Source organism: Aotus nancymaae, unplaced genomic scaffold, assembly GCF_030222135.1.
Source record: "Aotus nancymaae isolate 86718 unplaced genomic scaffold, 86718_ANA_hifiasm-v0.15.2.pri h1tg000221l, whole genome shotgun sequence".
In the NCBI taxonomy this organism is placed as follows: domain Eukaryota; kingdom Metazoa; phylum Chordata; class Mammalia; order Primates; family Aotidae; genus Aotus; species Aotus nancymaae.
Genome location: NW_026988636.1, coordinates 256579 through 268634, shown reverse-complemented (window position 1 = coordinate 268634; position 12056 = coordinate 256579). Strand labels below are relative to the sequence as shown.

At 47.7% G+C, this 12056-nt stretch overlaps 1 protein-coding gene across 1 annotated transcript in view; it reads left to right on the top strand.

Moving 5' to 3' along the window:
* The window catches only part of LOC105722158 (transmembrane protein 131-like), a gene marked incomplete at its 5' end in the record, with an annotated part of 57401 nt that extends 48981 nt beyond the window's left edge, over nucleotides 1-8420 (top strand). Inside the window, 6 exons of the mRNA XM_064371918.1 lie at nucleotides 3506-3671; nucleotides 4797-4918; nucleotides 5022-5118; nucleotides 5944-6041; nucleotides 6655-6815; nucleotides 8050-8420. Coding sequence (XP_064227988.1) covers nucleotides 3506-3671; nucleotides 4797-4918; nucleotides 5022-5118; nucleotides 5944-6041; nucleotides 6655-6815; nucleotides 8050-8334 — 929 coding nt within the window. The remainder of the gene's footprint in view (nucleotides 1-3505; nucleotides 3672-4796; nucleotides 4919-5021; nucleotides 5119-5943; nucleotides 6042-6654; nucleotides 6816-8049) is intronic.
* Between the last annotated feature and the right edge of the window lie 3636 nt (nucleotides 8421-12056).

Genomic DNA, 12056 nt, shown 5'->3' with positions numbered 1-12056 from the left:
AAAGCATTGACTCAGCAGTCCTTTACCTGATGAGTTCCTCATTCATAGTGTACTTGTTTTTGTAAAAATTCCATTTCCTCCTAACTTCACCCACGTCTTTTTACATAAGCAGCCTACACAAAGGTTTTATTATTTTTCTCACTACCTTCTTGACCTTGTTTCTCCAGTTTAGCCTGCAGTAAATCAAGACAGTAAGCACAGTTGACTAAAATAGAAGTCCTCACCCTATAGACACTTGACCTGAAAAAGGGGATAACAGAGACCAGAAAAGGGAGGGGCTGACAGCGGGGATTTGGGATCAAGAGAGGTCCTTAGGACTGATTGGTCCACACTCACCGCTCTGTTTGAGTATACCAGAAGGCAAGTTAAGGAAGACCAGGGATACAGTCAGGTTTGAGCAACAGTCAGGTCATTGAAGGTGAAGGGCAGGCTCCTTGGGTTGAATGAGGGCAGAGACCCTGGAGGCTCAGATAGGGCGTCCACACTCTCGCCAGGATGTGTAGATACATCCTGGAAAGAGATGCCCTCTGAGATACATCCTGTAGCCCTATTTGCCATGAGACATTCTGGCACCTTTTAATACTACTTTTTGCCTGGGGTGATCACAATACAATCCTAAATCCTCATTCACTCAACAAATTGAAGAGACCATGGGTGGCCCGTGTGTCCAGGTGGGATGCTTCTGCTTCCTAGAGCCCCCTGAGGTTTCCGCTGGCCCTTGGCCCTTGGCTTGACACTCCATGATTTAGACAGTTTCCCTTTAAACAGATGCCACTTTCAGCAACAGAACACAGTCCCCGAAGCCAGTTTCACAGGGGTGTCCTGAGACCCAGTGAAGTGACACGAGCCCTGCTTGTGACGTAACAACACAAGCATGCAGAATCATGCTGCCAGGAGAGCAGGCAACAGTCAGACACAGCCACAAGCTGGCTGGCAGCACCCCACCTAATGGCACCTGAACCATGTATTGGCATCACTCCCTTAGTGTGGAGGGGAAAGGATGACAGGACCCAACCCCAGGCAGGAGATTCTGGTGCCACCCTCGGGGGAGGAATGTGGGAAATGGCAGGCCAGCCATCTGGAGGAGGAACTGTGAAGAGCCCAGTGCTGCAGGCCTCAGTTTCCTGCCTGGCTCTTCTGCAGAGGCCAGCTGGTGCATCTGAGCATGGTGCTTCAGGGAGAGCTCCATGGTGTGCAGTTGGGAAAGAGGCGCAGAGCTTATCTTCTCAGCCCACATCTGTGCAGTCCTTTTGTGTTTTTCCATCCAAGCAATCCCTTACATTGGTTCCAAGCCCAGTGACCTCTCTGCTCTCACTGCCAGCCTTACTAGAAAGTTCCAGCAGAGATCCACTCGATAGAGTATGGGTGGAGGCAACCTGCGAGAGTCCGTCCCACACACTCTCCATCACTTGTACCTATTTCCTCTGCCCCCGCTTTCTCATGCCCTTTTCTCCCTTTGCCTCCCTTGGTGTTTCATCTTGCTTAGACCTGAAGTTCTACGAGCGCTGTTAGCGGTGCCGAGCTTAGTGCAGTTCCTTAGGGTGAAAGCGTTGGTCCCATTCAAGACTGTGCAGCCAGCATGTGGCAGTAGTCACTGGGGGAGTTGTGCAGCCTGTGTACCATACGAGTTGCGGTGAAAATTCTCCTTGAATAATTTCATTATTTAAAAATATAAAAAATACAAAAGCGTTATTAAAAGGAAAGGCAAATCAGAAGCCACAAAGGAAAAATTTTATAATTGAATCAAAATGTTCTCTAATTGCACCCACTGTGCTATTGGTCTCTCCTCTGCTTCTTCCTCAAGCACTGTTCCATGGGGGCTTTTCCTAACTTCCCTTTGCTTTCCCTGTTTTATTCCATCATTACTGTCTCGGGAGCATTGCAGCACTGAGCCCTGTGAAACACATTCCACCCACGAGAGCTGCCAGCACCTTTCCCTAGGACAGGCACCTCGGGTGGATGAAGCACACGCAAAGTGGGGCACAGCCTGCTCCAAGTGTGGGCGGAGAACGAGGGAACGAGTCACTGCTGGGGCAGGGGAAGGCCAGAGAAGGTGGCTAGGGAAGGATCAGGACAGTACAGATAGCAAGCTGACAGTGTAGACGTTGTCAGATGGGAGGCCTCAGAGGAGCCTGAGGGGGACATAGAGATTTGAGCAGGGCTTGTACAGGACACTGGTGTGAGACATGTCCTGAATGAGCATCAGGTCAGCAGATCCACAGAGCCAGCAAGGAGGGGGCCCACATCATCAAGGGTGAGTGTGGGCAGGTGGGAGACAGGACCACCCGGCACCGGCAGCACTGGGGAAGGTGGGAGAGAAGGTAGCAGGTGGCCGTAAGGATGAGGAGTGGAGAGCATGGGCTTTGAAGAGAAGACTGCTTTGCTCATCAGGGCCACACTGGAGTCTTGACCCAGCCATGGCATGGAGAGCCTTATTCTAGCCCTGAGCCCTGAGGGTAAGGGAGAAGCAGCTTGTGCTGGAAAGTGTCACCAGGGAAGCAGAAGCAGCAGGCAGAGCGACTGCAGTGTGGCAGTGAGGGACAGGATAAGTGGAGCATGGTGTGCTCAGGGCATGCAGAAATCTCACAGGGCCTGAGAGGCCAGACAGGGAGCGAGGGGGAGGATGCCCAGTTGGGCAGGCCTGGGCTAAGGATCATGCCCCGTGGTGATGGGAGTTCACAGGGCCCAAGCTCTTCCCTCACCTTCTTCCTCTTTCAGTAGCTACAGCAGCACCAAGTTGCACACAAGAGATGTGCAAAATGATACATTTTTCTGATAAAAATTATACATATTTCCATTTACTGGATATAGAATACTCTTTTGTGACTGAAATTTTTAATTTTTTTTTTTTAAGAGATGGGGTCAGGCTGGAGTGCAATGGTGTGATTATAGCTCACTGCAGCCTCCAACTCCTGGCTCAAAGCAGTCCTCCCACCTCAGCCTCCCAAAGTGCTGAGGTTACAGGCTCAAGCCACTGTGCCAAGCCTGTTGTAGATTTTTAAAACAGGTGTATAGACATTACCTTAAAGGGCACACGATATGCAAGGAGCTGTTATCCTTATAAAATAGGGATCAGAGCTGCACATCCCAATTACGCCGACAGAGAGGCATTACCAAACTTGGGGATTCAGCCCAGCGCACTGCGCCTCACACAGCTGTAAACCTGCATGTAGGCACGAGGCTTTTCCGGGTCCCCAGCTAGTGGCCTCAGCTGTCCACCCCTGGAGGATGTGGAAGACCCTCCTCCCCTGCCTGAGGACGTTAAAGATCACCACGCAACACAGCAGGGACAGGGCACACTCTCGCTCCCTCAGATCCCCCCGTGCAGAGAGATGTGGCTGCTTTCTCTTTAAAACCTGTTAAACAGAACACATCTAAGAGCTTTCGTTGGTTGTCTTTGTAAAAGCGCTTGAGTTCTGCATAGTCTTAGAGAACATCAAAAGTGATTTGAAAGAGTACTAATCAAAGCACCACATTAATGAGCCCTTTTCCTTTTAATTTCCAGCTACTGATAGTCTTTATAAACTTTCTCTGCAAACCCTCAACGCAGACATTTTCTTAAAACAACGCCAGACCTCACCGACACCTGCCTCCCCGTCTCCCCCAGCTGCCTCTTGCCCCTTCGTGGCCCGTGGCAGCTACAGCAGCATCGTCAACAGCAGCTCCAGCAGGTAGGCCTGCTGCTTGCTTTCCAGTCCTCAGCTCGAAACGTGCCTAAAAACCGATGTCATGCCCTTTAAATGTAAACAGCCACCACGAACCACTGTCCAGTGTTACTTTTGAGAGCTGTGGGCTTGTGTTGGCCCCTTTACCTGGGGTCCACTCCCCCTTCCTGCTGCTGTGCTCATGCCCAGCTCCAACAGTAACCCCATTCCCTTTCTAATCCATTCATTCTTCCCACCCGTGGACCGAGAAATGCATCGTTTAATTCACTAGAGTGATATTCTCATTGAGGAGCCAAAGAACGTCTGCTAAGCATTACACGAAGACCTAAAGGGGATTCCTGTGAGTTGGGAATATGGGTTTATGTGACACTAATTTTGGCCTTTGGACAGTTTAGCTTAGGACTTAGAAGGGCTGGATCTGGTCCAAGGCTGTTATGCTGGGTGAGGGGATGTGTGCACCCAGGAGGGTAGCCTCCTGACCATGCAGACAGGATGCAGGAACCATGCTGTTCTGTGAGGCACACAGCCTCGCTCACGACCACCTGCCACAGTGTAGCACAAGCCTGACGGTCACGGATGGCATTCTCACCATGTGCCTTGGCGTGGCATGGGTTTCTGTGCACCGCATCCACTGGCCAGCCTGGGGGCAGGTCCTCCCAGCCTTGCCCAAGAGGCAGTAACCACTGAGGCTGGGGGCGCCATCCTGCTTAGGGAGCCTGCCACAGGCGCACGTGGCCCTGTCCTGGCAGGGAAGGAGACTTCTGAGGCCCAGCCCTGCCCAATGTCAGTGCCTGCCCTGCTCGTGCTCCCTTTTGCGTTTCCTGCCGAGTGGCTCTCTAGCATTTTTCACTAAAGTGTGATTGAAGCCTCTGCCAGTCCGTAAATTGTGATCCCGCCCTGGTCTCTTTCATAGTGATCTTTTGTTTTCTTATCTTTCCCCAGAAACCCCTCTATTTCTATCTGATTAAGTGGTCTGAGGCCCCAGAGCATGGGACACGAGACTGACCTATGCTCTGTGACCTGCCCCGCTGCAGAGAAGCCCACTCAGGGCTCAGTCCTGCCAGTCCCACACCTCCCTGAGACAGGGCACTGCTGATGAGAAATGAGTTCTCTCTTTGCTTCTTTTTCCAGTGACCCTAAAATAAAGCAGCCAAATGGAAACAAGCACAAGCTGACAAAAGCAGCCTCGCTCCCAGGCAAGAATGGCAACCCCACTTTTGCTGCAGTCACAGCCGGTTATGACAAGAGCCCAGGTCAGTGCCTTTGCTTCAGAGACCTTCCACATCAGGCGCCAGGCCTGGTGGAATGACCTCTGTTCTGATGTGCCTTCTATTGATTCAGCGTCCATTGTTACAGGTGGGAATGGCTTTGCTAAAGTTTCTTCAAACAAAACAGGTTTCTCCAGCAGCCTCGGCATTTCACACGCTCCTGTTGACAGCGATGGCTCAGACAGGTACAGTAGACCACCACTAGAAAGAAGGCTGCTTCTCACGTCGGATTAGCACCTTTTATCCATAAACGGGTTTCAGGGCATTTTAAGGAGGCATTTGTCAGAAGTGGTCTAGTGCCTCTAAGAAACCGTGTCTGCTGGGTAGAAGCAGAAAGCCAGCTGCTGTGCCTTCCCCGGGGCAGCCCAGATAGAGAGAGGGGGAACCCACACCTGTCTCAGCCTAGCAGACACACATTAAACTTCTCACTCTCCTCCATCTCCTGGTCTGTGGTAAGAGAGGATGTGATCTGAACGTTAGAGTAGAAGAGCAAAAGTTGTTTGGGAGGAAGGAAATGTGGAGTGAATACTAGACAATTTATAGTAAATCACTGGCCACGCCCCTTTCTTTAACCAGAGGGGTTTTTTTTCATCTAGCTGGTGTGGTGACCCGCAGAAGTCACCTTGGTTGACTTTCCCAGATAAATAACAATTGAGCCCCAATTTACCTACTTGGCACTAATAGGAAATCAGTCCTAGATTTGAAGTAGTTTTTAAATAAATCTTCCATTACCAAAAAGCAAACCAAAGGAAAAAAATGTTTCTCTACAAAACATTTGCTTTGAACCAGGCTGTGAGCTAGTCATAGGGCATCCAGAGCTCTGAGGCTCACTCTGGCTTACTCCTTGTGGTAAGCAGCCATTGTTCAGCTCCTCCTTTTGTCTTTGTTTTTAATATTTGAGTACCCCCAGTTGAGCAATGTCTCCTGTTTGTGAAGCTGTGCACTATGGATCCGTTTTCACTAACCATCATACATTTTTGTGTATTGCGTTTTCCTCTTGTAACGTTTAGCTCAGGTTTGTGGAGTCCCGTCAGCAACCCAAGCAGCCCTGACTTCACTCCCCTCAATTCATTCTCCGCCTTTGGAAATTCTTTTAATCTAACTGGTGGTGAGTGTTTAACACTAGACGTGTAACTAATAAGCCTGTGGACAGAGGAAGGGAGAGGAGGTATGGTTTTGTGTCTTGAGAACACAGCACAGCAGCCCTGTGGAAGGAGGCCCCGCAGGAAGCTCCCTGGGAAGGGTCCCTCCCCTCCTCCTCCCTCTCCCACACCGACAGCCCAGAGGGGCAGTGGACCGAGTTTGACACTGTGTACATATGCTAGTTGGTGTGAATTTCACAGCAGGTATTGAAGGGCTTCACAGAAGGGTTCTGTTCTGAAATGGGACCCCTGAGCATGCCAGGGGTCCTCTTCTTGCTATCCAGAACTAGAGGTCACCATGGAAGCTTTGCATTAGCTATCATGTGACGGGGGGGAATGTTTGCATTTGGATGTCATCTGTGGCATAAGTATGGGTGGCATATCAGATCGTGCGCTGTGCACTTGAGTTCTGGAGGACATCCCTGCCCCTATTCCCTCTGGGCTGTGGTGGGCTGGTGAAGTGAGTGTGGTGGCTCCAGGAGACGTGGTGGGAGGTACGCCATTGAGTGAAGCCCCATCTTGCTCTAGAAATCATGGCAAAACCAAATATGGACTTGATAACTGTTACTTTATTTTCAGAAGTTTTCAGCAAACTTGGATTATCTCGATCGTGCAATCAGGCCTCACAGAGGAGCTGGAACGAGTTTAATAGTGGCCCTTCATACCTTTGGGACTCGCCAGCGACAGACCCCAGTCCTTCCTGGCCAGCCAGTTCTGGCTCCCCGACCCACACAGCCACAGTGAGTACTTGGGGCCGAGGCCTGGCCCTGGCCCACTCACTCACCATCTCTGCCATTGCTGTCACATGGGTGGCACTGGCATAGTTACAAACAACGAACAGCAGCATCAGAGGGGTGGGTTAGTACTTTTATTGTCTCCATTGCTTTGTCTTCATATTCTGTCACAATGACCAATAATGCCCTTCAGAGCCATTACAGTTAGGAAGTTTCAGTAAGATCAACTGAACAGCTATAAGATTGGTCTCTGGAGTCCCTCCTAATAGATCAATGGCATTTTCTGCCTCTTCCCAACCTGTAAATGGACCACAAGGGTGACCGTAGGCCTGTGGCGGGTTCAGATGGCTGAGGGAAGACTTCAGCGTCTGTGTGATGCAGTCACTGGGCTCCCAGGAACAAGCTGGATGTTGCATTGACTTTGTTGCTGAGAAGCACCTATCTCTTAGCTTAGACTTTCTAGAGTACATTTGTTTGCTTCTTGGCTAAAGTCTTCTGCAAAGATCATACTCCAAAAGAGTATTCTTTCCAAGGAAACTAATTAGCGGTTTTGGCTTCCACAAAATTATGACAGAAAAATATGACCCCACTGCATTTGCCTCTTTGTTCTCAGTGAAACCAGATTAGACATGCAAGGTTTCGTGATAGATATTTCAGCTACATAGATTCCAAAGTTTGTTCCTTTCCTTTGTACCTCCACAAAGTGTAATTATTCAGGCATCTGTTTTAAAACCACCTTAACCACTCTTTAAAAGAGAAGTCAGCAAACTTTCTATAAAGAGTCAGATAGTAACTATTTTAGGCTCTGAAGGCCATGCATCACCTCTGCCATTGCAGTACACAAGTAGCCACAGAGAGTGTACAGGCGGATGGGCCAGCTGTGTTCCAATACAACTCTCTTTTTTAAATATCACAACCAGCTGTCACGGTGGCTAATGCCTTTAGTCCTAGCACTTCGGGAGGCTGAGGTGGGAAGATCGCTTGAGCCCAGGAGTTTGAGGCTTCAGTGAACCATGATCACACCACTGCACTCCAGCCTGAGTGATAGAGCAAGACACTGTCTCAAAAAAATCAGAACCATCTGCTCAAAAATATATATATACATTTGTTCTAAAGTAAATAAAATGAGAGGAACATGTGCCCCAGCCTCATCTTTTCTGTAGCCTTACCCTCTTACCCCATACCCATTTGACCCTCTGCCTGCCAGGCTCAATGCTGGATGATTTCTGTTTTGTCGCAGTCGGTCCTCGGTAACACCAGCGGCCTGTGGTCCACCACTCCATTCAGCAACTCCATTTGGTCCAGCAACCTTAGCAGCACCCTTCCCTTCACCACTCCAGCAAACACGCTGGCAAGCATCGGCCTCATGGGCACAGAAAACTCCCCTGCTCCTCACGCACCCTCCACCTCCAGTCCAGCTGATGACTTGGGACAGACCTACAACCCTTGGCGGATATGGAGCCCCACAATCGGAAGAAGAAGCTCAGACCCTTGGTCTAATTCACACTTTCCTCATGAGAATTAAATTAGGCAAAAAAAACAAAAAAACAAAAAAAAACCAACATAGTGGGCCCTTGTCCAGATCATGATCTGCCAGTTTCTGAGACATCTTTTTAAGGGTCTTACTGCAGCAGCTCCCCCTCCCCACCCTCCTCATCTTTGCAAAACAGACCCAAGCAGGGTAGGCTCAGACCACTTGCTTCTTTCAGATCTTTCTTGCAATTATGATAATACAACATTTGCTGTTGTACTTTTAGAGAAAAGTCTGGACTCAGCCACAAACTCTAATAAGACCTGTACATCTGAGAACCTTTCCCGTTACTGCGTTTTCACCACCTGTCTTCCCCCATGCTTTATTTATCTGTATGAACACAGATTTGACATTACAGCTACGGAAATAATTTGAGTTGATTCAGAAGTCCTGGCATGTGACAATTTTGTTAAATTACCAAGTTTGGTTTTTAATAATTTCACAATATTATGCGCCAAGATCTAATTTTAAAACTGTATGAGGACTTTGAGCTGAAAATACAGAATATTTTTTTAAAGTAAGGCTGTCTTGGTTTAAAAGCAGATTACAGAAATGTAAGTCAACTTAAGAACAGTGAATGAATGTAAAAACATTCAGTTGAGACCATATGCATTTTCTGTGCTGTTTGTACTTGAGGTATGTAACATTTGTATACCTGAACTTATTTTAAAGATAAACTGAAATGCACATAGCCAAGTCTTGAGATACAAGATTGAATGTGTATTTCTTAAAATACAACTTTGTGTTGTACTTTGAAATAAATGATGCTTTTTTCAAAAGCTTTGACTTGTTTTGTGGTTTTTTTACACACAAGATGTATGTATTAGGATTTTTTCACACCAAAGTAAACCATCTTATCCTTGCCTTGCTCTGTGGGGTTGACAGGTAAGATGGGGTTTGCTTTCTCGTTGCTGGAACCGCCTGCAGTCTGATGGAGTTCTGTGTGCTCCCACGGCAATCATGGAGAGTCCTTGGTCAAAAACAACTTGGAAGCCTGTTTGGATTCATCCAGTAGTAAGCATTTTCCCTCCGCCACTATCCTAAAAGGCCTCATAAAAAGCAGTAATTGCTACCATTTGTTGAAGACCGACTCTGTGTCAGGTACCTGGCTAACACTTTGGTATATGTTGGGTTACTCCATTACACTTGAGGAACCTGGCTGAGCAGTGCTGGCTCAGCGGCCCCAGGTCAGGCACTCGGCACCCACTGTGCCGCCTTCCCTCTGGTCACAGTCAGCATGCTCAGGGACAGTCTGTGTCCGACTCACCACTGGCCAACCTTTACCATCCTTCAGTCTGAGAAAGTTGTGTGGTGAGAGGAAGTGAGAGAGAGAAGCGGGGCACAGAGGGAAGACAGCAGGGACTCGGGGGTGGCCTGGGGGAGGGCCCTGAGGGCCACCTTCAGGAGCTTCCCAGCAGCACCACAGCCTGCGATGCCTCTTTCAGTTCTAAACTATGGCGGGAAGACAACGGGGGGATGCCTTGGGCTATGGCACAGGGGCTGGGGATACCGGAAACAGCTATTTACCCACTGGAATTGAATGTTTTAGAAGTTTACCAGCTAATACAGCTGTACCCCAAAGGCAGGCTGGATGGAAGGCAACCTGTGTGTTGGTGCACAGGTTACACATCCAAATTTCTTTTTCTTTTAACTAGAAGTGTGTTGACCCTTTTCCAATTTTAAGACTCTTTCAATTCCTCTGTGGTCCCCATTGAGTTCACACAGACACTAGGCGAGTCTCAGTATGCCACAACGCATCAGCTGGTTTTATCTTGCCTGCTACAACTTGCTTTTCTCATCCTTTTGTTTCCAGTCTGTTGAAGCCAGCCTTTGCTAGGTAACTAGAAGGTGCCACACGTAAATGTTCTGTTGGAGGTCAGTTCCATCATGAAATGGAAACCATTCCCATGAAGGTGGGAGATTTAGTCAAAATGTTGTTTGATGTGATTGTGAATCTAACCTTTTCTCTGCTTTATGCCAAAACTCAGTAGAACACGCCACACTGTTTTTACAACCTACGATTTATTCCTCGGGACCAGATTTCCTGTGCAACTGGAGCTTTGGTGTGTTGGCTGACGTCAGGCCTTGTACAATGTTAGCAGCAGGGTTTCCTACATGCACCTGCACAATCGGGACAAATTCAAGGCTTGGGATTCTCTTTCTACACCAAAGCAGATAATGAGATGTAAAGCTCTGCATACAGGTGAGCTTCACATAAACCCTCACTTAAACGAAAGAAGGGCCGGGCGCAGTGACACACCTGTAATCCCAACACTTTGGGAGGCCTAGGCGGGCAGATCAGTTGAGGTCAGGAGTTCTAGACTACCCTGGCCAACATGGTGAAATCCCGTCTCTACTAAAGATATGAAAATTAGCTGGGCATGGTGGTGTGCACCTGTAATCCCAGCTACTCAGGAGGCTGAGGCAGGAGAACTACGTGAACCCAGGAGGTGGAGGTTCCATTTGGCTGAGATTGTGCCACTGCATTCCAGCCCACCAGAGCAAGACTTCATCTCAAAAAAAAAAAAAAGAAAGAAAAAGTGTATTGGCAGACTTTCCCTCAGAAAGAGTTTGTCAGGGATCGATCCTAAACTTGCTTCATCAGAACAATCTCCTGAGGTCCCCCCGCCAAACTCCTTTTTTAAGTTCTAATTTCACCCCATGAGCCTCACTAGCAGGGTTGAGAGAAACACTATGTGCTTGAGAAGGGGAGAAGATACAGACAAGGGTCTCTTCTGTTACTTGTGCTTTCCAAATAACTCTTAAGGGTAGGTATTTGAATGGCAACATACCGACCAAATCTGAAGATTTGACACAACTCTGTTTACAATGAACACTTCTTAGCTTGATAGTCTGCTTTGTACTAGGCCAAGGTTGAATTTAAAAGTAAAGGTTATGTATAAAGAATTGTATTTACATGAAATGATAACAGATGTCTATGTATTTATTTTGAGACAGGGTCTTGCTCTGTTGCCTAGGCTGAAGTGCAGTGGCACAATCATAGGCTTACTGCAGCCTTGAACTCCTGGGCCCAAGCAGTTCTCCCACCTCAGCCTCCCAAGTAGCTGGGCCTACAGACACAGACCACTACCTCCAGCCAATTTTTTTATTTTTTGTAGGGACAAGGTCTTGCTCTATTGCCCAGTCTGGTCTCAAAATCCTGAGCACAAGGAATCCTCCTGCCTCAGCCTCCCAAAGTGCTCAAATTACAGACGTGAGCCACACTATGCCCAGGTATTTTATATGTTTATATAAGTACATACAAATAAAGATATCTTATTTTAAAAATGATTTTTACCTAAACTGTGTATTAAAGGAGTGAAATTAGAATTTGGATTTTTCATGTGACAAACCTGAAATAATTTAAAGGATCAGAATTTCGTTTGGAAGACTGTTTTCAAGGACAAAGCTGAGGATAGCCATCTGGGCAACACAGACTCCAAAGGAATGGGGTCAGTGTTCCCAAGCTAAAAAGTTAAGGTCTCTTTAATACAGGCAGAAAACAGATTAGTGGAATCACGGCATTTTCCATACGAGTCTGGATGATGAGTTACAGCAATTTGATTAGTTACAGCTTGATGTTTTTCCTTTCCAATTGAAAAGACTATTTAACATTGTGATTTAGACAGTGTACTAGTTGTGAGGTCCTTGTGTAAGAGAAGAAAGAGAGAAATTAATCTATAATGATGATCCCTGCTGCCCATGAGTCTTACAAC